The sequence below is a fragment of the Oncorhynchus nerka genome, linkage group LG14 (assembly GCF_034236695.1).
Source record: "Oncorhynchus nerka isolate Pitt River linkage group LG14, Oner_Uvic_2.0, whole genome shotgun sequence".
Taxonomy (NCBI): Eukaryota; Metazoa; Chordata; class Actinopteri; order Salmoniformes; family Salmonidae; genus Oncorhynchus; species Oncorhynchus nerka.
This window is the reverse complement of record NC_088409.1, coordinates 27821464-27843820: the sequence shown is the minus strand read 5'-3', so window position 1 is coordinate 27843820 and position 22357 is coordinate 27821464. Positions and strand designations below refer to the sequence as shown.

General features: G+C 44.3%; 1 protein-coding gene across 1 annotated transcript in view; it reads right to left on the bottom strand.

The window, feature by feature from the left end:
- The window catches only part of LOC115124414 (protein capicua homolog), a 63043-nt gene that overhangs the window by 12484 nt on the left and 28202 nt on the right, over positions 1–22357 (bottom strand). The window contains 11 exon segments of the mRNA XM_065027903.1: positions 6–166; positions 388–527; positions 633–1584; positions 1738–1835; positions 2176–2314; positions 2473–2651; positions 2835–2973; positions 3090–3272; positions 3436–3547; positions 7822–7990; positions 8159–8308. Of these exon segments, the coding sequence (XP_064883975.1) occupies positions 6–166; positions 388–527; positions 633–1584; positions 1738–1835; positions 2176–2314; positions 2473–2651; positions 2835–2973; positions 3090–3272; positions 3436–3547; positions 7822–7990; positions 8159–8308 (2422 nt within the window).

Here is a 22357-nt window from a genome sequence, read left to right as displayed (position 1 = left end):
CCTACCTGGTTGGTGGGGGCGGCAGCAGCACAGTCTGAGATGGGGCAGAACCTTGGTGCAACACTGTGGCCGTTCCCATGGTAATGGGAAAAGGGCACCCAGGATGCCCTGCCCCGCCTTGCTGGAGCTGGGATTGGACAACAGGCATGGGAGCGATCTGGAAGATCTATCAGAGAGAAAAAGAGATGGAGAAAGAGTGAGAAGATATATGTGTATTTAGTCATTCACCTGGGGTAACTACAAGTGTAATTAGTTAGATTATTCTATGATTACAAGGACTAGTAAGAATGGTCATGTTGGGGCTCTGACAGCCCTGGGATACAGAATAAACCTACTGAAATCTCAATGTCTTGGTCTGGCTGTCATCACCATGGTAACACTGCTTACCTTGCTTCCTGCTTGAGCTCCATTCTGGACAGGAAGAGGTGGCGCCACGAGGGGGAACTGTTGGGCAGGGGCGGGTGCCGTCCTCACTGTTGCCATGGGAAGCAGCATCTTGCCCTGTAGGACTGGGGACTGGGATTGCACTAAAGAGTGAAAGAGAGAGGAAAATATGGATAAGGTTAAGCCTTTTTTGAAAACAGTGTCACAGTTCTCCATTATTTGGTGTACGATTCTCTCCACCCCCTCACCTCTGGCTCCCGGGCTGACCACTCCCACGGCTGGGCTGGAGGCGTATCCCATCAGCGAGCCCAGCCCCACCTGCTTCCCATTGGATATGGACATGTGGGTGGGCGGAGCTGTCGGCAGGTTGAAGATACTGTTCGGCAGGTTGTGCAGCTGAGGGGAGGGGCTCTTGTGATTGGAGCTGGCTGATAGGGTGGGCAGGATGTATTGGACCTGTGTGATGGCTTTGCCCCCGGGGGATGCCAGAGATGACGAGGAGAGGAACTGGGGCAGGGAGAGGGGCAGGGGGCCGTTGGTGTGGTTGTGTGTGGGGGCAGAGACAGGGGCGGTGGGGGGCAGCTGGTGGTGGGAGGACGGATTGGGGGAGGGACTGATGAGCTGGACGGTGGACTGGCTGTGCCCCGGGAACACCAAGCTGTTCACTAGCCCCCCTGGACCTGCCCCTGCACCTATGGGATTGGGTGACGATGAGGAGTAGTAGCCAGGCCCTCCGCTTCCTGCTCCGGAGCCAATCAGAAGCTGCGCCTGTTGCAATGGGAGGGACCTCCTGTCTGGTGGGTGAGGAATGGATGAAGCTGCTCCGTCTCGGGGTTTACTAGCGATGGGGACTGGCGTGCTCACGACCGGACGAACCACATTGGTCACCACTGTAGAGGCCACTCTGACAGCCCCCAACCCGAGGAGAGGAGACAGGCCAAGGGGGGCAAGGGCAGAAGGAACTGGGCCTCCGGGACTGGAGATGACAGAGTGGCCTGAGGAGGACAGGGAAAGAGAGAGGGATGCCACTCCTCCTCCATCACCACCTCCTCCCTCTATTCCTCTCTTTCTCCTGCGGTCTGAGAGCCCCCCTCCTTTCTCCTCGTCGTAGCGTTTGGAAGGGTAGGAGGAGAGAGAGACGGAGCGTCCGTGGGGGGTGGGCTGGGAGAAGGAAGAGCAGATCACTGGAGCAAAGACACGCTGCAGAGACAAAGAGAAACAACTAAATGTCTGTAGCAGAGTGAAAACAGGTCTAAAACATGTTCCACTTCTCTAAATAATGGTACTATATCAAGAACATGATCAGTCAGACAACTGTAACTCAATCTAGCCTTGATAAAGGAAGAGACTTACCTTGCGATCGCTCTCATTCCCAGAGGCGTTGTCACTGTCGCTGTCTGTCACTCTCTCCTTACACTTCAGGTCTATGGAGCTGGCAGGGTACGGGTCCTCTGTAGGGGGAAAGGGGAGTGAGGGTACTCATGGTTTATGTGCATAAACACCCATTTCTAACTTCCTCTGCCAGTATATTGTACACGTAATATGCATGTCTGGGAATCGTGTGTGGAATTCCCTGTGACCAGATTTCCCGTAGGGGGCAATAAAGGTCTTTTGAATAGAATTTCTCAAACTGTCCAATTAAGATGATGTCATTATGGGAAAAGAGCTACTAGTAGTATTGTGTTTCCCAGCAGTGTAATAACCTGAGTTTGACATGTTTATAGGGGCTTAGTCCAAAATAAGCTTATAATTGTTGCGTTGTTGAGGTGTCACAGCAATTTAGTTTCTCACCAATGACATCGTCGTCTCCCTCCTCTTCACAGATGACCATGCGTTCCTCATCACTGGTCATGTCCTCACTGACCCCCCTCTGAGACCGGGACAGGGTCTGGGCGCACCCCGAAAACTGGCCACCACCATCCCCACACATCTGAGAGAGGAGGAGGAAGAGGAGAGGGAGCCAGATATAAAACAACAAAGTGATGGATGAGAGGGACGAGTCAAAATTGACACACCAAACTAAGAAACCTGTTTATCATTTAAGTAAAGTGGCTATAGTGGAAACAACATTATGTAGCATGGCCTTACCTGTGACAGTTCAGCCAGGGCCTGTGTGTTGCCCCTGTCACTCCTCTCCAGGCTGTGCACGGCACTCTGGGAGAAGGCTCGGGGGCGGGGTAGCTGACCTACATGCGCCTCCCCTGGATTCCGCTCAGACACACCCAGCAGGCCAGGCCCCACCCCTTTCAGCTCCACACCATGGGGCTCTGAGAGAGAGAAAGTAAGGGGGAGAGAGACAGTGGAGCATAGCGAGAGGAGAGAGAGATAGATATTCAATCATAATGTTTTAGTGATGACAAAGCTCAGAGGAAACCTTGGCAATCAAATGAACATCTCTTCCTTTCTGTTATCTCTTATTTGGGTGTTTTGAGCAGCAGTGTGTGACTCACCGGTCGTCTCAGACATACTCCTTTCTCTAATGTCTTTGCCCCCCGGCCCCGGGAGCCCTCGGCCATCAGAACTAGACTTCTTCCTGTCTTTGTTGCACCACTTCCAGTCTGGGTGGGCCTTAAAGTGGGCCTCCTTCACCTGAGAAAGAGGGAGAGAGAGAGATAGAGGATGAGCAAACAAAATACATTCATTTTTTGGCTGCTTAGTCAGGTCAGACTAAACCATTGCACTAAATTGGTGTGTGTGTGTAACACCTGGAAGGCGAGGTCGTGATACTTCTGCTTCTCTTTGGGCCCCAGGGCATACCACCACTCGCCCAGGATCTTGCTAACCGTGCGGTTGTCCTGGTTGGGGTGCCTCTGGTGCACCAGCGCTCGATGACGCTTACTGAAGATCATGAACGCGTTCATCGGCCGCCTGATGTGGTCCTTCTCCCTCTGAGAGGGAGGAAAGAATGATTAGATGAGAGGGTGAGAGAAAGCCAGAGCGCCTTGCCAGGGATGTTCCTCTTTTAACAATGTGATTAAATGAGGAACGGAATGTATGACAAGGTAAGAGTTGAATTGAGAAAATGAGTGAGCGAGAGACAGGTGAGGTTACCTTGTTAGGGCTGATTTTGTCCCCATCTTTGGGCAGGGCGCTGAGGGACTGAGTGCGTCTCTTCACAGGAGTCACAGACAAGGGCGGCTCAGGAAGAACACTGGGGAAGAACCTGAGAGACAGACAGGTGGAGACAGAACCATGACAACATCATATATCTGACCGAAACCATGTACATCTCACTCACCATCATACCTCTGTAGCAAACATGGAACATAAAAAAAAAATATATATATATATATATATATTTTTTTTTAAATTAAACAACTCTTTGCGGGAGTAGGTCTTAGGAGAGAAATGTGAATAAAACTGTCACTCTTTCACACACACAGAGCAGGGAAAGTAGCTCCACTCCCCAGAGACATTTCAGTGGATTCAGCAGACAGCTCATGACAGTCAATGGACAGCAGCAGCCTGGCCACTGCCATTCTTTAGTTATTTAAAAAAAATATTTTATTGTCAAACACACAGGATAGGTGCAGTGAAATTGTGCTGTTTTACAGGGTCAGCCATTGTAGTACGGTGCCCCTGGAGCTAATAAGGGTTAAGTGCCTTGCTCAAGGGCACATCGACAAATCTTTCACCTTGTCGGCTCGGGTATTCAAACCAGCAACGTTTTGGTTACTGGCCCAACACTCTAACCGCTACGCTACCTGCCACCCTGTATATTCATTTAGCTTATATTCATATAGCCATTCATATGGCTAGTAATAAAGCAGAGATGGATGCTTTTGTTCCTCACCTCATGGTTCATATAAGATGCTGCTCTACATGTAGGACTAGGAGTATACTAAAACGTCACAGTGGACGCGTGGAGCCACTCACTCTACTAGGCCTGTCCCTGCCCCCAAAATATCTTGCCTGACAAAAAGTGGTCTGTTCTTTCCACCAATTAACTGGTCGAAATTTTAAAACGCGCCTATAAAATAAACTATGCATTACGCTTGTCTGATGCGTGACGTGGATGTTGATTCAGAGGGGTTGGGTTAAATGTGGAAGACACATTTCAGTTGAATGCATTCAGTTGTACAACTGACTAGGTATCCCCTTTCCCTTTAAGCTCACTTAAGCATCCATCTATTCTGCCAACAATGCCTTAGTGTATGTCATGGAACAATGAGTCAAATATAACCTTTTTTTTTTTATCTTATAAAGTTGGTTTTGTAGCATAAACTGTGAATTTGATATTTTTGACTGATATTATGATTGTCTGTTTGTTTCATATGTGCAAAGTAGTTAAAACGCTGTCAGTTCCACTTTAGGTCAATGTTATTTGCACCTTGACGTAATAGTTGTACATTTAGATTGGGAAACACTTAATGGTTGTGTTTTTGTATTCTTGTGATTGGGACCTACTGACTTATTATGAGTTTATGGACTGTTTGTCCTTTAACATCATGCTGTTTGTGACTGCTGTCTTTCCATCGGCCCTATGTAGTGGTCCTGGAGAAGTTGGTATATTCTAATTTTGCCAAAAAGTTCCCAAACAGGCCGCCCAGAGAAGGGAAGGCACCCTGTGTGAATAGGCCGATGTTATTCAATGTTTTTTTCACTCTCAAAATCACACATTTTTTAATATTGAAAGAATACCAGAAATAGTCTGACCACACCACTCACTTAAAAGAAATGTACACATAAATGTTATTCAATCATTGCATCTAAACTGTTCACAAGCGTCTGCGTAGTCAGGCGCTAAAATAGAACTTGGTTATATTTGTGATACTTGACGCGCTGCAAGTCCCGGCTCTCCCATCTCCTGATTGGATTTTAGGAGCCTAAACCCACGTGAGTGATTGAAAGATGATCTGAGGTCCACACTCCTGTCCAGTTGGTGGCAGCAATGCACCTTAAAGTTGGTTGCCAACTGTCATATAAACTCCAAAGAAGAAGCCTGACGGAGGAGAGATTACCAGAAACTAACACTGTTTACCCTTCTATCTGTGGAATAATTGTCAGAGTAGAGGACCTTGTGCATTTCAGGTAAAATAACAAGCCAATGTTTATATCCCAGGACAAATTAGCTAGCAACAGCAAGCCAAATTGCCATGAATGTTTAATGCTTTTCGACCTATCACCAAATTAATATAGTTGGTTCAGAGTTTGTTTTGATAATTCAACCTGCGTGTCCTGATCATGTCTAGTGTGGATGGACAAAATCAACATGTGTGTGATGGCACATGCGGACCCACACAGTGTATTTCACGTGCTTTGCGATTTTGTAGGCTACTTTGTGAATGATTTCTCTATCGTACTTCATAATTGTCGTACACCTCCACCACACTACTTTGATACGCATCAGTAGGGATTAAGAAGCGAGTATACGCAAAGCCCACTGTACCTGTACCTCTTATACCGTACCTGCGTATACCCTACACCACTGGCCCTTTGTGTTTTACAAAAAGTGCACTCTCCTACAGTGAGCTGGTATTAGGGTTGCTGTCCTTTCAGAATCACAAACCTGTCACACACTGAAGACCTATAGGTTCACCACTGTACTAACCTGTCACACACTGAAGACATATAGGTTCACCACTGTCACACACTGAAGACCTATAGGTTCACCACTGTCACACACTGAAGACCTATAGGTTCACCACTGTCACACACTGAAGACCTATAGGTTCACCACAGTCACACACTGAAGACCTATAGGTTCACCACTGTACTAGCCTGTCACACACTGAAGACCTATAGGTTCACCACTGTACTAACCTGTCACACACTGAAGACCTATAGGTTCACCACTGTACTAACCTGTTACACACTGAAGACCTATAGGTTCACCACTGTACTAACCTGTCACACACTGAAGACCTATAGGTTCACCACTGTACTAACCTGTCACACACTGAAGACCTATAGGTTCACCACTGTACTAACCTGTCACACAGATGGCCTATAGGTTCACCACTGTACTAACCTGTCACACAGATGGCCTATAGGTTCACCACTGTACTAACCTGTCACACTGAAGACCTATAGGTTCACCACTGTACTAACCTGTCACACTGAAGACCTATAGGTTCACCACTGCGCAAACATGTCTATAATAGATAAAAAGGCTGTTAAGATATTCATGTTTCAGGAAAGGAGTGTGTATATTTGGCCTGGAGAAGCAGTTCTATGTGCTGACTGAATGGAAGCTAATAATTATGAGTTTTTTACTCTGGGAAGAAATTATGAGTCCGCACTGTCCAAGACAGAGTCAAGACCGAGTACAAATGTATCCAAAATGTAGAGAAGACCAAAACACTCAAAATGTGGTCTCGAGTACTACTATTGTAAAAATAGCCTACATATAAAGCCAACAAATAAAAACAATACAGCCTACGGGTAGAAAATAACATTATAAAAATAAATATCCAATAAATCACATTGGCTATGCATTTCCTGTCTGCAAGGAACTTGAAACATTGTATCAACTTGTGTCAGCCCAAAGCTCATGCTAACAAACTTGCAACATTCTATAAAATATTCTGGGTTTTGCTCCAGTGAGCTCGGAACAGACTGTAGGCTATAAGAGCTCATCGGGTAGGACGTTTCCACTGGATTAGAGCACGATCTTTTTCCCTTTCACGCTGAGTGGTTATCGAAAGGGAGAGAGCTGAAAAGAGATTTGAAATACATTGAGAACTATTGTCATTCTCAACGGATGTAATAACAGACTGTTTGCTTGAAGTGAAGAAAACATTACTTTGAGAAGCTCCACAGCCCATTAGTGGTGGTGCGTTAAGCCAATAAGAAATACTATCAGACCCTTAAAATTGGCCTACATTTGAGCACAGGCAAGGTAGCCTATAGTCCTACTTCTATGCGTAATCAGGTACAAATTGGGGAGAGACCGCACATTCTGGAGAGACATGCATTATGCATCCTAGCCACACTCCCCTTCCTCTTGGACTGTGCCATCCTCCGCAATGGATTAGATCAGACAAGTGTCTCATATTTAATAAATACATATATACAGTACCAGTCAAAGGTTTGGACACACCTTATCATTCAATGGGTTTTTCTTTATTTTGACTATTTTCTACATTGTAGAATAATAGTGAAGACATCAAAACTATGAAATAACACGTGGAATCATGTAGTAACCAAAAAGTGTTAAACAAATCTAAATGTATTTTAGATTTGAAATTCTTCAAAGTAGCCACCCTTCCCCTTGATGACAGCTTTGCACACTCGTCTTACAATGTAGAAAATAGTACAAATAAAGAAAAACACCAGAATGAGTAGGTGTGTCCAAACTTTTGACTGGTACTGTATATATTTGCTACAGCTCAACAACAACAAAAATCTTAGTTGACCAACAGCCTAACGACCAAACAATCGACTAATTGGGGTCAGCCCTAGTGTCCACATGCAGTCACGCACGCACACACTTACGGGTCATCCACATCACTCTCAGTCTCACTGTCTGGCCTCTCTCTTTCGGCCTCTCTCTCCCTCTCTGGGGCCAGGTCATCTGTGGAGGGAGTTGGCCTTGTGGGTCCTCTCTCCAGGGTGGGGGGGTCCTCATTGGCCTCCTGTAGCAGCACTGCAGCCCCCTGAGACTCTGAGAAAGACAGGAAAAGGGGGTATTTTCGCAATGATTCAAATCTCTGATAGTTATCTGATAATACCAATGTTTGTGTTACGTAATCCATTATGTTTCATGTGTTTGAAATCATGGTAGAAATTGCAATCTTGCTGGGATTTGGGTAGAATTTAACTAACAACCTACCTGTTTTCAGACTGGCAGCTTGGGGATGATTGATTGGTTGTTGGCCCTCACCAGACTGAGTAGAGGCATCTGATTGGGTTGGTGCCAGGAAAGGGACCAATGAATGCCAGGGAAACACAGGAACTGACCGGGGTTCCACATTGGTCCAGACTTTTTTTTAAATACAAAGAAATGGTTAGGCCTACTCCTTTCATAACGGTTTATGGACTCACAATACACTCCTCATAGTAAACTAGCCCAAACATATTTTTATAAAATCTCAACATCCGATAAACAATCTCAACTTTCATATAAACCAGATTCTATTTCCAGATTTGGGGAACATAGTGTTGTTAGCCCGTACACTTGCTAATAGTTTATTTTTGACAATATTAACACTTTTCTAGTATGGTCAAGAAGTGACTACCATCTTCCCAGAACCAGGGGCCCACTGGCTTAACCAATTAGCCTCAGGTATATACTCATGGCTGTTGCTGCTCCCCATATGGGACACCTCTGGAAACTCACCAGCAGGTAGCTGATCTATGTGAGCATCAATCAGCCATGAGAAAGACCTGTATATACCATTTATATCACACTGTAAATTCATAATGCTACAATACACAAAATGGTGCTGGAGACAAATATGAAAAACACACAGAGGTAGTAAATGACCATGACTGACCAAACATGCTCAGTCCTTGACGGAGGTATTGAGGGCTTTCTGATGAATACATAGTTCAAAAGGGTCCTTTATGGTGTTTTTCCAAAAACGAGTCAATTAAAAAGGGTCCCTAAAAACGTCCCTTTACAATGTCAGATAAAAATCCATGTGTTCAAACATCCATCAGTGATCCAAGATCGTATAGTGGATGGCAACTCCATCGATTAAACAAGAAAGCAACAGTGCTCGATGGTGCCTGTATCTGACGCTTATCTTCAGATTGCGGTCATCACGCACAACGTTCACTGCAATAGACGCACTGCTATTATGATTTATCCGGTGGCGCACAGATATCTGTAAATGTTGATTTCTGATTAAAATGAAGTCCCAGGCGTATCGGTCAACAACATGAGACCAGCTCACGCTTTCATATGTTCAGAATGCCGCATTCTCTGCGAGCAGCCTATTTATTCACGCGCATTGACGATAACAATTATATTTCCCCAGTGCAGAACATGAAATACGGGGAATAACACAATGTAAAATGGATTGCCAAATAGTCACAAGTTGCAACAGGATACAGATGGGACAATATGTTAAATATCATCGGAGAAGTATGTGTTCCTCTTGATCTAATAACCCCTGATGTACCCTCGTCTGTTTGTTTACATTACTGGAGTGCTGCGGTCATGAGTAAGTTAACTAGGCCTCACCCACGGAGTAAATTGGCACATCAGTCCGAGACATACGCTATCCTCGCGGCCATGTTCAACTTGTCTCTACACGTACTCGCTTCAGTTTAGCAATGTACAAATGGTACGAAAGGCTAGTAAATTGTTTAGGGCAGAAACGATCTCCGGAGTATTCGATTTATTGCATGTAGTCGACCAAGAATGTCTGACAGCTAGCTTGGACGACACTAACATGAATTGCTAGCAGTGGATAGCAAGCTGGCTAACTAACTACGTGCATTAGCTATCTGGCTATCTTTTTGTTATGCAAATGCTCAAAATGACAAAGCTATCAAATTCATCATCCTGCTAGATTTCTTTATTGAAGGGATTTGTATGTGTGAATCTATCAATCAATTGCGTATGCATCGGACCGTGTGTAAAGTTATACACAACTACTAGTTAACTGAATGAACACAGGCTAGCAGCAGCTATTTGCCATCCATAAACTCCAGTGCAGGCTATGCTCAGCAACATCATGCTTTTACTTTGTATGTTCTTGCTGAAGTTTGGAGGACAAGTGACAACCCCAATTGTTTATCTTACGTTAGCTGGCCACCACAGATGGGTTTATTGCAGTCTCCATTGACGCAAGTATCAAATCAAATGTATATAGCCCTTCGTACATCAGCTGATATGTCAAAGTGCTGTACAGAAACCCAGCCTAAAACCGAAAAACAGCAAGCAATGCAGGTGAAGAAGCACGTAGCACTGCAATTGTCAGTCAAAATAACCTGTTTTACTTCAAAATACAGCCGACAGGTTCAACTCGAGAGGCAACCCGAGCCTCAAGTGCACCGGCCCCTGGCCCTGCACCCGCAGAACAGAAACAGAAAGCAGTCAAAGAAACGCAATTATTGTCCTCATGTCACTACCCTTCCTTTACACAACATATGTCTGTTACTATTGTTTTTCTTCACACCATGAAACCACTTATTTGAGGAACAATGACTGCTGCGTGCTAGATCTATAAGATGGTAGCTAAATTTACTAAAAACCTGTCTGAATACGCCTGCATTTTTTACTCCCAAAACCGTTAGCTACCTGCCTGTTTAGCCGTATGGTTACTGTCAGCATCCAACATTGATATTTTATTGCTTTGGCACCAACTCATATTCAAATGTAAAGCAACGTGAAATCGTATTCACCATCAATTAACTTTCTACCACACAAGGCGGATCACATGCAGGTGTGCGTAAAACTGGTGCATTCACCCATCTCCCATATCCCACTGGCTCTCAAGTTGCTGGTTAAATCCAAAGACCCATTGTTTTTGCAAGCTAGCCACCAATGCGCTACCCCCACTAACGTTAATATATATTTTTAAAACACCACCTTGGCCTCAGTCGGCTCCCGCACACACCCCTACCTCGTATCTATCAACGTCTCAAAAAGATAATCGACTGAAAATATAGTTAGCAGAAGTATTTCACTCCAACGCTGTCATGAGCAGCAGCGATGATGATAACTCGGACCCCAATGACAGAAAGTGGGGCGAGACCAGAGCACTGTTCTATGTTGGTTGCTGCTCCCCTTGGACCAAAAGAAAACGACAGAATTGAACTCAAAGGCAGGAAACCGAAGCGAGAGACCAGCTGGAGATGCTCTGACACAGATCCGTGGAATCGTGGACTTTATATAGAAATAGCAGCTCGAGGTCCGGTGCGATCTCCGCCTGCAGCAGGTCACTTCACGCGCGCCCACTCCTGTCCGTCAGCTCGGCAGGTATTTGTAGTAGAAAAGTTAACGTATCATAACATCTCCTCACTTTAGCTCAACTCTCTTCTCCACAATTTCTCCTCTCTGGCTTCGTCTGGCCCTTTCTTTCTTTTCCCCTCCCTCTTGTTGTAAACTAGGCTGCCCCCTCTCGCTCTTTCAGTGTGTCAACCTCGCCCATCCGTGCCCCGCCCTTTCTCTACATCTAAGCTCCGCCATTGGTCAAGGCAGCCACCTGTCATCCCACCACCGTGACCGCTGATTGGTTCAAATATACACTGGAATGTCAGTCATATGCAAATCTCATCGGTCAGTCACTGATCGCTGCACTGAAATAGAGCTCCTAAAAAAAGACATATAAAATTGGAACATGACTTCGTATTGGCTCTTATGTTATTCAATCCAACCGTTACGTATCTGGCGTTAATTTATTGGCTACAAAGCCCAAGTTCCCCAACCTGAATCATACCGCAATAATTACTTTACATAATCCCGCCCATGTCCCATCTCCATTGGTCTATTTTAGGTAGTATGCAAGATTGATTGCAGAGCAAGCAAATCGAACAGAGACATTCGGATGGAGGACAACAAATCGCTTGACAGAAGTTTAAATAAGGATAGTTTTAAAAAACACATGCAGTACCGAGTTCGTCCATCTGCATAGCGGGCGCTCTAGAAATCAAACTTTGAAGTGGAGCTGTGAAGCAGTTTCCACTAGATAGCACAGCCACAAAGTCAAATTGGCAATATAGTAAAAATGTATGAAAACAAAAATGTGCTTTTTGGTCTTAATTTAAGGTTAGGGTTAGGCAAGGATATTGATCTCATCCCGTCAGTAGAGGATGCCTGGATATTTTTTAAAAATGCCTTCCTAACAATGTTAAATAAACATGCCCCATTCAAGAAAATTAGAACCAGGAACAGATATAGCCCTTGGTTCTCCCCAGACCTGACTGCCCTTAACCAACACAAAAACATCCTATGGCGTTCTGCATTAGCATCGAACAGCCCCCGTGATATGCAGCTGTTCAGGGAAGCTAGAAACCGTTATACACAGGCAGTTAGAAAAGCCAAGGCTAGCTTTTTCAAGCAGAAATTTGCTTCCTGCAACACTAACTCTAAAAAGTTCTGGGACACTGTAAAGTCCATGGAGAATAAGAACACCTCCTCCCAGCTGCCCACTGCACTGAAGATAGGAAACACTGTCACCACTGATAAATCCACCATAATTGAGAATTTCAATAAGCATTTTTCTACGGCTGGCCATGCTTTCCACCTGGCAACTCCTACCCCGGTCAACAGCACTGCACCCCCAACAGCAACTCGCCCAAGCCTTCCCCATTTCTCCTTCTCCCAAATCCATTCAGCTGAAGTTCTGAAAGAGCTGAAAAATCTGGACCCCTACAAATCAGCCGGGCTAGACAATCTGGACCCTTTCTTTCTAAAATTATCTGCCAAAATTGTTGCCACCCCTATTACTAGCCTGTTCAACCTCTCTTTCGTGTCATCTGAGATTCCCAAAGATTGGAAAGCAGCTGCGGTCATCCCCCTCTTCAAAGGGGGACACTCTTGACCCAAACTGCTACAGACCTATATCTATCCTACCATGCCTTTCTAAGGTCTTCGAAAGCCAAGTCAACAAACAGATTACCGACCATTTCGAATCTCACCATACCTTCTCTGCTATGCAATCTGGTTTCAGAGCTGGTCATGGGTGCACCTCAGCCACGCTCAAGGTCCTAAACGATATCTTAACCGCCATCGATAAGAAACATTACTGTGCAGCCGTATTCATTGATCTGGCCAAGGCTTTCGACTCTGTCAACCACCACATCCTTATCGGCAGACTCGACAGCCTTGGTTTCTCAAATGATTGCCTCGCCTGGTTCACCAACTACTTCTCTGATAGAGTTCAGTGTGTCAAATCGGAGGGTCTGCTGTCCGGACCTCTGGCAGTCTCTATGGGGGTGCCACAGGGTTCAATTCTTGGACCGACTCTCTTCTCTGTATACATCAATGATGTTGCTCTTGCTGCTGGTGAGTCTCTGATCCACCTCTACGCAGACGACACCATTCTGTATACTTCCGGCCCTTCTTTGGACACTGTGTTAACAACCCTCCAGGCAAGCTTCAATGCCATACAACTCTCCTTCCGTGGCCTCCAATTGCTCTTAAATACAAGTAAAACTAAATGCATGCTCTTCAACCGATCGCTACCTGCACCTACCCGCCTGTCCAACATCACTACTCTGGACGGCTCTGACTTAGAATACGTGGACAACTACAAATACTTAGGTGTCTGGTTAGACTGTAAACTCTCCTTCCAGACCCATATCAAACATCTCCAATCCAAAGTTAAATCTAGAATTGGCTTCCTATTTCGCAACAAAGCATCCTTCACTCATGCTGCCAAACATACCCTTGTAAAATTGACCATCCTACCAATCCTCGACTTTGGCGATGTCATTTACAAAATAGCCTCCAATACCCTACTCAACAAATTGGATGCAGTCTATCACAGTGCTATCCGTTTTGTCACCAAAGCCCCATATACTACCCACCATTGCGACCTGTACGCTCTCGTTGGCTGGCCCTCGCTTCATACTCGTCGCCAAACCCACTGGCTCCATGTCATCTACAAGACCCTGCTAGGTAAAGTCCCCCTTATCTCAGCTCGCTGGTCACCATAGCATCTCCCACCTGTAGCACACGCTCCAGCAGGTATATCTCTCTAGTCACCCCCAAAACCAATTCTTTCTTTGGCCGCCTCTCCTTCCAGTTCTCTGCTGCCAATGACTGGAACGAACTACAAAAATCTCTTAAATTGGAAACACTTATCTCCCTCACTAGCTTTAAACACCAACTGTCAGAGCATCTTACAGATTACTGCACCTGTACATAGCCCACCTATAATTTAGCCCAAACAACTACCTCTTTCCTAACTGTATTTAATTTATTTATTTATTTTGCTCCTTTGCACCCCATTATTTTTATTTCTACTTTGCACATTCTTCCATTGCAATACTACCATTCCAGTGTTTTACTTGCTATATTGTATTTACTTTGCCACCATGGCCTTTTTTGCCTTTACCTCCCTTCTCACCTAATTTGCTCACATTGTATATAGACTTGTTTTTTTTTTGTTTTTTTTTACTGTATTATTGACTGTATGTTTGTTTTACTCCATGTGTAACTCTGTGTCGTTGTATGTGTCGAACTGCTTTGCTTTATCTTGGCCAGGTCGCAATTGTAAATGAGAACTTGTTCTCAACTTGCTTACCTGGTTAAATAAAGGTGAAATAAATAAAAAGGTTAGCAGTGGGGTTAAAGTGCAAATGACAAGTGTTTTAACTACTTTGCAGATATGAAACAAACAGACAATTGTATCAGTTAAAAATTAAAAATTAAATAAATTCCAAGTTTATGCTACAAAAAACAACATTTATAAAATGTTTTAAAAATAGGTATTATTTGACTCAACATCCCATGAGGTATACTAAGGCATTGTTGCCGGAATAGATGGATGCAGTTGAATCCTGTGTGGTGTGGGGGCTGTGCTTTGGCGGCAGGGTAGCCTAGTGGTTAGAGCGTTGGACTAGTAACCGGAAGGTTGCAAGTTTAAATCCCCGAGCTGACAAGGTACAAATCTGTCGTTCTGCCCCTGAACAGGCAGTTAACCCACTGTTCCCAGGCCGTCATTGAAAATAAGAATTTGTTCTTAACTGACTTGCCTGGTTAAATAAAGGTAAAATAAAAATAAATAAAAAAAGTGGGTGGGGTTATATCCTTCCTGTTTGGCCCTGTCCGGGGGTGTCCTCGGATGGGGCCACAGTGTCTCCTGACCCCTCCTGTCTCAGCCTCCAGTATTTATGCTGCAGTAGTTTATGTGTCGGGGGGCTAGGATCAGTTTGTTATATCTGGAGTACTTCTCCTGTCCTATTCGGTGTCCTGTGTGAATCTAAGTGTGCGTTCTCTAATTCTCTCCGTCTCTCTTTCTTTCTCTCTCTCGGAGGACCTGAGCCCTAGGACCATGCCCCAGGACTATCTGACATGATGACTCCTTGCTGTCCCCAGTCCACCTGGCCGTGCTACTGCTCCAGTTTCAACTGTTCTGCCTTATTATTATTCGACCATGCTGGTCATTTATGAACATTTGAACATCTTGGCCATGTTCTGTTATAATCTCCACCCGGCACAGCCAGAAGAGGACTGGCCACCCCACATATGCTCTCTCTAATTCTCTCTTTTTTTCTCTCTCTCGGAGGACCTGAGCTCTAGGACCGTGCCCCAGGACTACCTGACATGATGACTCCTTGCTGTCCCCAGTCCACCTGACCGTGCTGCTGCTCCGGTTTCAACTGTTCTGCCTTATTATTATTCGACCATGCTGGTCATTTATGAACATTTGAACATCTTGGCCATGTTCTGTTATAATCTCCACCCGGCACAGCCAGAAGAGGACTGGCCACCCCACATATGCTCTCTCTAATTCTCTCTTTTTTTCTCTCTCTCGGAGGACCTGAGCTCTAGGACCGTGCCCCAGGACTACCTGACATGATGACTCCTTGCTGTCCCCAGTCCACCTGACCGTGCTGCTGCTCCGGTTTCAACTGTTCTGCCTTATTATTATTCGACCATGCTGGTCATTTATGAACATTTGAACATCTTGGCCATGTTCTGTTATAATCTCCACCCGGCACAGCCAGAAGAGGACTGGCCACCCCACATAGCCTGGTTCCTCTCTAGGTTTCTTCCTAGGTTTTGGCCTTTCTAGGGAGTTTTTCCTAGCCACCGTGCTTCTACACCTGCATTGCTTGCTGTTTGGGGTTTTAGGCTGGGTTTCTGTACAGCACTTTGAGATATCAGCTGATGTACGAAGGGCTATATAAATACATTTGATTTGATTTGAATGCATGATTATAATTCACTAATACGTTCCTTGGTAGTCCAAAAAATATTGCTATCAGGTTGTAAATCACAGCTGGCTTGGTACATTGTTTGCTGCCTCCATTCGGGAAGCACTGTTTCAGTTTCAATGACTGAATATTTTGGACAAAAACTGACAAATGTAACTAAGGCTGGAATGCCAATAGGGCTCTTTCATACCGTCCCTAGGAGGGGTGCGTCACTTGAGTGGGTTGAGTCACTGATGTGATCCTCCTGTCTGGATTGGCGCCCCCTCTTGGTTTTGCCGTGGCGGGGATCTTTGTGGGCTATACTTGGCCTTGTCTCAGGATGGTAAGTTGGTGGTTGAAGATATCCCTCTAGTGGTGTGGGGGCTGTGCTTTGGCAAAGTGGGTGGGGTTATATCCTTCCTGTTTGGCCCTGTCCGGGGGTGTCATCGGATGGGGCCACAGTGTCTCCTGACCCCTCCTGTCTCAGCCTCCAGTATTTATGCTGCAGTAGTTTATGTGTCGGGGGGCTAGGGTCAGTTTGTTATATCTGGAGTACTTCTCCTGTCCTATCCGGTGTCCTGTGTGAATTTAAGTATGCTCTCTCTAATTCTCTCTTTCTTTCTCTCTCTCGGAGGACCTGAGCCCTAGGACCAGGCCTCGGGACTAACTGACATGATGACTCCTTGCTGTCCCCAGTCCACCTCCAGTTTCAACTGTTCTGCCTGTGATTATTATTATTTGAACATGCTGGTCATTTATGAACATTTGAACATCTTGGCCATGTTCTGTTATAATCTCCACCCGGCACAGCCAGAAGAGGACTGGCCACCCCACATAGCCTGGTTCCTCTCTAGGTTTCTTCCTAGGTTTTGGCCTTTCTAGGGAGTTTTTCCTAGCCACCGTGCTTCTACACCTGCATTGCTTGCTGTTTGGGGTTTTAGGCTGGGTTTCTGTAAAGCACTTTGAGATATCAGCTGATGTACGAAGGGCTATATAAATACATTTGATTTGACAATCAAACTAGCAAGGGCTATGATCACAAGTAAGTCATAACATGGCTAATAGACTAGCATATCTATTTATGTAGCAAACTAAAAACACAGAGCCTAACATTAGTTAGCTAGCTAGCTGCTAGGAGGAAGTCATGCCATTGGAGGAGTGGGTGAGTGACTTTTTTTCAGTGTCTTGTCACAGCTAGAGATGCAGGTGTCATTTGGTTAGCTAGCAAGAACTTGAATAACTGTCATCCAGTTACCTAGCATATCTCTTGCGTTCGCAAATTCACTCTGGCTATCTAGCTAGCCTAGTGGTTAGAGTGTTGGGCCAGTAACTGAAAGCTTGCTGGATCGAATCCCGAGCTGACAAGGTGAAAATCTATCGTTCTGCCCCTTGAGAGAATGCCAAGAGTGTGCAAAGATGTCATCAAGGCAAAGGGCATACTTTGAAGAATCTCAAATATAAAACATTTGGATTTGTTTAACACTGTTTTGGTTACTACATGATCCCATTTGTGTTATTTACTAGTTTTGATGGCTTTACTATTATTCTACAATGTAGAAAATAGTGCAAATAAACAAAAACCCTGGAATGAGTAGGTGTGTCCAAACATTTGACTGGTACTGTATGTTTTTATTAGGTTATATTTACTGCTGTGTCTATTAATTGTCCAAACGCATGGCCACTTTCCCACTCTACATTGCTATAGAATTCTCACAAATGCCTTACTATACGTTGTTCCCAAACATTCTATTCATTTATGAAAACATGAAAAAAAAATGAAAAAACATGCTCGCTTAGAATATATATATATATTTTAAAGTGTAATATTCTTCCTGGTGGTGTATATGAACTGATTTTTTAAATCAAATGTCATGTTGCTAAAATTCTGTCAGTTCCATTAAGGTTAGAGTTAGGTTTAAAATCATATTTTAAGGAGATGAATTGTAGAAATAGGCAGGGTTTATGACTTTGTGGCTGTGGTAACTAGTGACAACCCGGTGATGCCTGTGAGACCACACTATCTGTATCTTTGGGCTTTTTGTTATTAAATGCATTAATAATATTTCCAGACAATTACCTTCCACATTCCAGGAATCATGTCATTTATCCTCTGAGCCTGTAGGGTTATTACAGTGTAACAACATCAACCAGTCATCTAGCATCATCTAATGTAGCCTACTCTCTGATGTTATAACTGCTGCTCAGTGCTCAGCCATGTGTTTTATGACTCAGCAGTGCATACACACCATGTGACTGAATTACAGGAATGCTAAAAAGAGACAGAGTATTGGTAATGAGTAATTAGCAGCATTAGAGAAGCTTAGAGGAACCAACGCTAGTAGGAATGCTGAAAAGAGACAGTATTGGTAATGAGTAATTAGCAGCATTAGAGAAGCTTAGAGGAACCAACGCTAGTAGGAATGCTGAAAAGAGACATAGTATTGGTAATGAGTAATTAGCAGCATTAGAGAAGCTTAGAGGAACCAACGCTAGTAGGAATGCTGAAAAGAGACAGTATTGGTAATGAGTAATTAGCAGCATTAGAGAAGCTTAGAGGAACCAACGCTAGTAGGAATGCTGAAAAGAGACATAGTATTGGTAATGAGTAATTAGCAGCATTAGAGAAGCTTAGAGGAACCAACGCTAGTAGTGTCTTTTCCAACTAGACTACTATTCTACTACTTCTTCAACTAATTGCTCCACTACCATTGTGTTTTAAATAGTGGCAGTACAGGCAGCAGCAGCAGTTCTACATAATGGTAGTCATGAGCATTAGAAGTATTAGAAGTAGCCTAATGGTTGTGGAACGATGAAATACATTTTCACCACCATAAAATCAGATGGTTGGACAATTATTCACTCTATTACAACATGTTATTTAACCACATGTGTACGCCACAGACACACACACACTGCTATGTGCGGCTGGCACACACACTGGCATGTAAACTGAGTGGTAAATGATTGAGTTGTTTGTGGAGCGTTTCTCTCCGTTTCCGTGTCATTAGTCAGAAACGGAGAGGGGAGGCGAGCAATGATGTCATTTTCCACCATAAAAAGCCCATTAAATTCCAGAATATACATTTTCAAAATGTTTCCATAGTGCAGCTTAACATTCCCTAGACTGACTTTTAAATGTGTGTGTGTGTATATGTTGAGCACACACATCATGCACACACACAACAAGCACACACGCTTTCTGACAGATACAAGAACACAAGCGTGAACTGTATACACATGCACACCTGTACACACATACGCAGTCGCACTTACACACAAACCAGGACTGAGAAAGAAAATGAGTGGTGGAGGTTTTAGAAACAGGGAAAAATGGGTGGGAATAGAAGAGTGAGAGGAGAGAGTATCAGTGTAAAAATAGACTAACAGTCATTCTGTGTAGAGGGGAGGAGAGAGGGAGGGAAAACAAAACTCTTATGGGAGGAAGGGTGGAGAGGCCAGAGATGGAACACGCACGCACGCACGCACGCACGCACACACACACACACACACACACAGTGCAGTGAGTACAAACACAAATCAACTACTACTGCAACTCCTATTACTGGATAAAAGGTTGCCTATAGATGTCCAAATCATTTATCACTAATACTGCTGCTAATAGAAAACATACACACATTATAACAAATTGAGTGTGTTGGCACCGTACATCTAAACACAATTCTCACTAATAGCTGCAAATAGCGTACTTCATAACACACAGTCTAAACTATGACAAATAGTGTATCTAATACCCTCCAGCACAGTGTACATTTTATTTGAAGTGTTCTGTTCAAATACAATAGAGGGAGGGTCTAATCTTCCTCTTCTAGCCAGTCATCTCACAGGGAGCTTTGGGAGCCAGCCAATAAGGTCACAGCGAGCGCGACTAGCTCAGAACAGGCAGATGTTGTTGTCATAGTAAAGAACTTCTATTAACGTTCTAGAACCACTACTGAAAGACAGACATACGGTATCTGCTCTCAGCTACCGTCAACAGCATCCTACCTTTTTGCTTAAATGAAAAATTCAGGAGAAATTGAAAGATTAACTTCATCAACATTTAAATGGCAGTCGAAACAGCCTTATTCTTTGAAGTGTTCTAATCTGTCATTCATTGTGTTGTCCATTCAGCTGGGACTTTCTCCCCAGTCTCTGAGGGAGTCACTTCTGTCATGGGAATGCCCAAGCCTGTGGCGTTAAGCGAACGGATAAACTAATGGGCATTAGACCCGACCTCGACCAAAAAAGTGAGAGACTGCAGCTTTGAAACTGCCCTGAGCTCCGACCATGTCAATACATATAAACCGCTACAGAGGGAGAGAGGGGAGGTTACAGCCCTGTCCCTGAGGGTACACTGTTATTAAACTACACTGAGCTCTGACCATGTCAATACATATAAACCGCTACAGAGGGAGAGAGGGGAGGTTACAGCCCTGTCCCTGAGGGTACACTGTTATTAAACTACACTGAGCTCTGACCATGTCAATACATATAAACCACTACAGAGGGAGAGAGGGGAGGTTACAGCCCTGTCCCTGAGGGTACACTGTTATTAAACTACACTGAGCTCTGACCATGTCAATACATATAAACCGCTACAGAGGGAGAGAGGGGAGGTTACAGCCCTGTCCCTGAGGGTACACTGTTATTAAACTACACTGAGCTCTGACCATGTCAATACATATAAACCACTACAGAGGGAGAGAGGGGAGGTTACAGCCCTGTCCCTGAGGGTACACTGTTATTAAACTACACTGAACAAAAATATAAACGCAGGCCACAATCAACAGCCTGATCAACTCTATGCAAAGGAGATGTGTCACGCTGCATGAGGCAAATGGTGGTCAACATATACTGACTGGTTTTCTGATCCACGCCCCTACTTTTTGAAATGAAAGGTATCTGTGATCAGCCGATGGATATCTATATTCCCAGTCATGTGAAATACATAGATTAGGACCAAATGAATGTATACAATTAACTGATTTCCTTCCATGAACTGTAACTCAGTAAAATCTTTGAAATGATCGCGTATTATATTTTTATTCAGTATATTTTGTGCGTAAAGGCTCTACAAACCAGTTTTTATGAGTTTATAAGTGCTTCCCTAACCCTAAATCATCTACAAGATGATGAAACAGAGATGAATATACACGTATTTTCATGTCTTTCTTTCATTGATCCCTAATAATCTGAACTGTTCCCTCCATATAGTCTGTCGAGACAATTCTAATTAAAAGGTGCCACATTTAAAGGGATGGCTTTAGGTACATTGAATCAAAAATAAACGAGAAAATCTGTTGAGCGACAAGTGGGGGGGTTTTCAGCGGTTGAATAAAATGTATTCAGAGCGCACAAGGGAACCACGCCGGAAAAGCCTGTTATGTACCTGGCATAAGGTAAGTGTGAATACCAACTACTGAGGAAAGGCGTGTGTAGGAAAGGTATACATTTCCTAGGTCTGAATTGGGCCCACAGTCATGATATAAAAATAAAAAGACTACATGGGGGCTTTAACATATGCAAGTTATACAAGAGTCATTTTGTTATGTAGGCTGTGACACACATTTATGTTTGGTAGGAAAGAATGTTGGGTAGCAACAAATGAAACAGCACGCGGGTGAAGACAGATCACAGAACAACAGGCAGGAAATACAAGAGATTATCAATAGACATTCAAGCCATTAAATTGAGGATAGACTAAACCTAGAATTATGAGATCACTTGGGCTGAATACTCCCCTACCTCTGAGAGACCTAATAGATCACCATGCAGACTTGACTGAATAGTGACAAACCACTAGTCCACAGGACAAAATGAAAGGACATGGAGAGGAGAGTGTTGAAATTAAAGGGAGAAAATCTCGAAAGAGAGAGACCACCTCAGCTAAGCTTAATGATCTCCCTCTCCTGTCTCTGATTGGTGGAGCTCTGCACCGTATCTGTGTAGGAGTTTGTTCTCCTCGAACCAAAAGCTACATATTGAGGGACTGCATAATACTCTGTGTGTACAGGAATATCTTCACATTGTATTGGGTGTTGATCTGTGCGTTTATGTCCAGTTTCTCTGAAGGTGTTTCCGGTTCTCTGACATGAGGCTCTACGTGAAATCCCTGACTTTCCGCCCCCTCCAACACCCACCCTGACTCCCACCTGGCATCACATATAGGGGCACGCCACACTCTCTCTCTCTCGCCTCTTTCTCCCTCCAACAC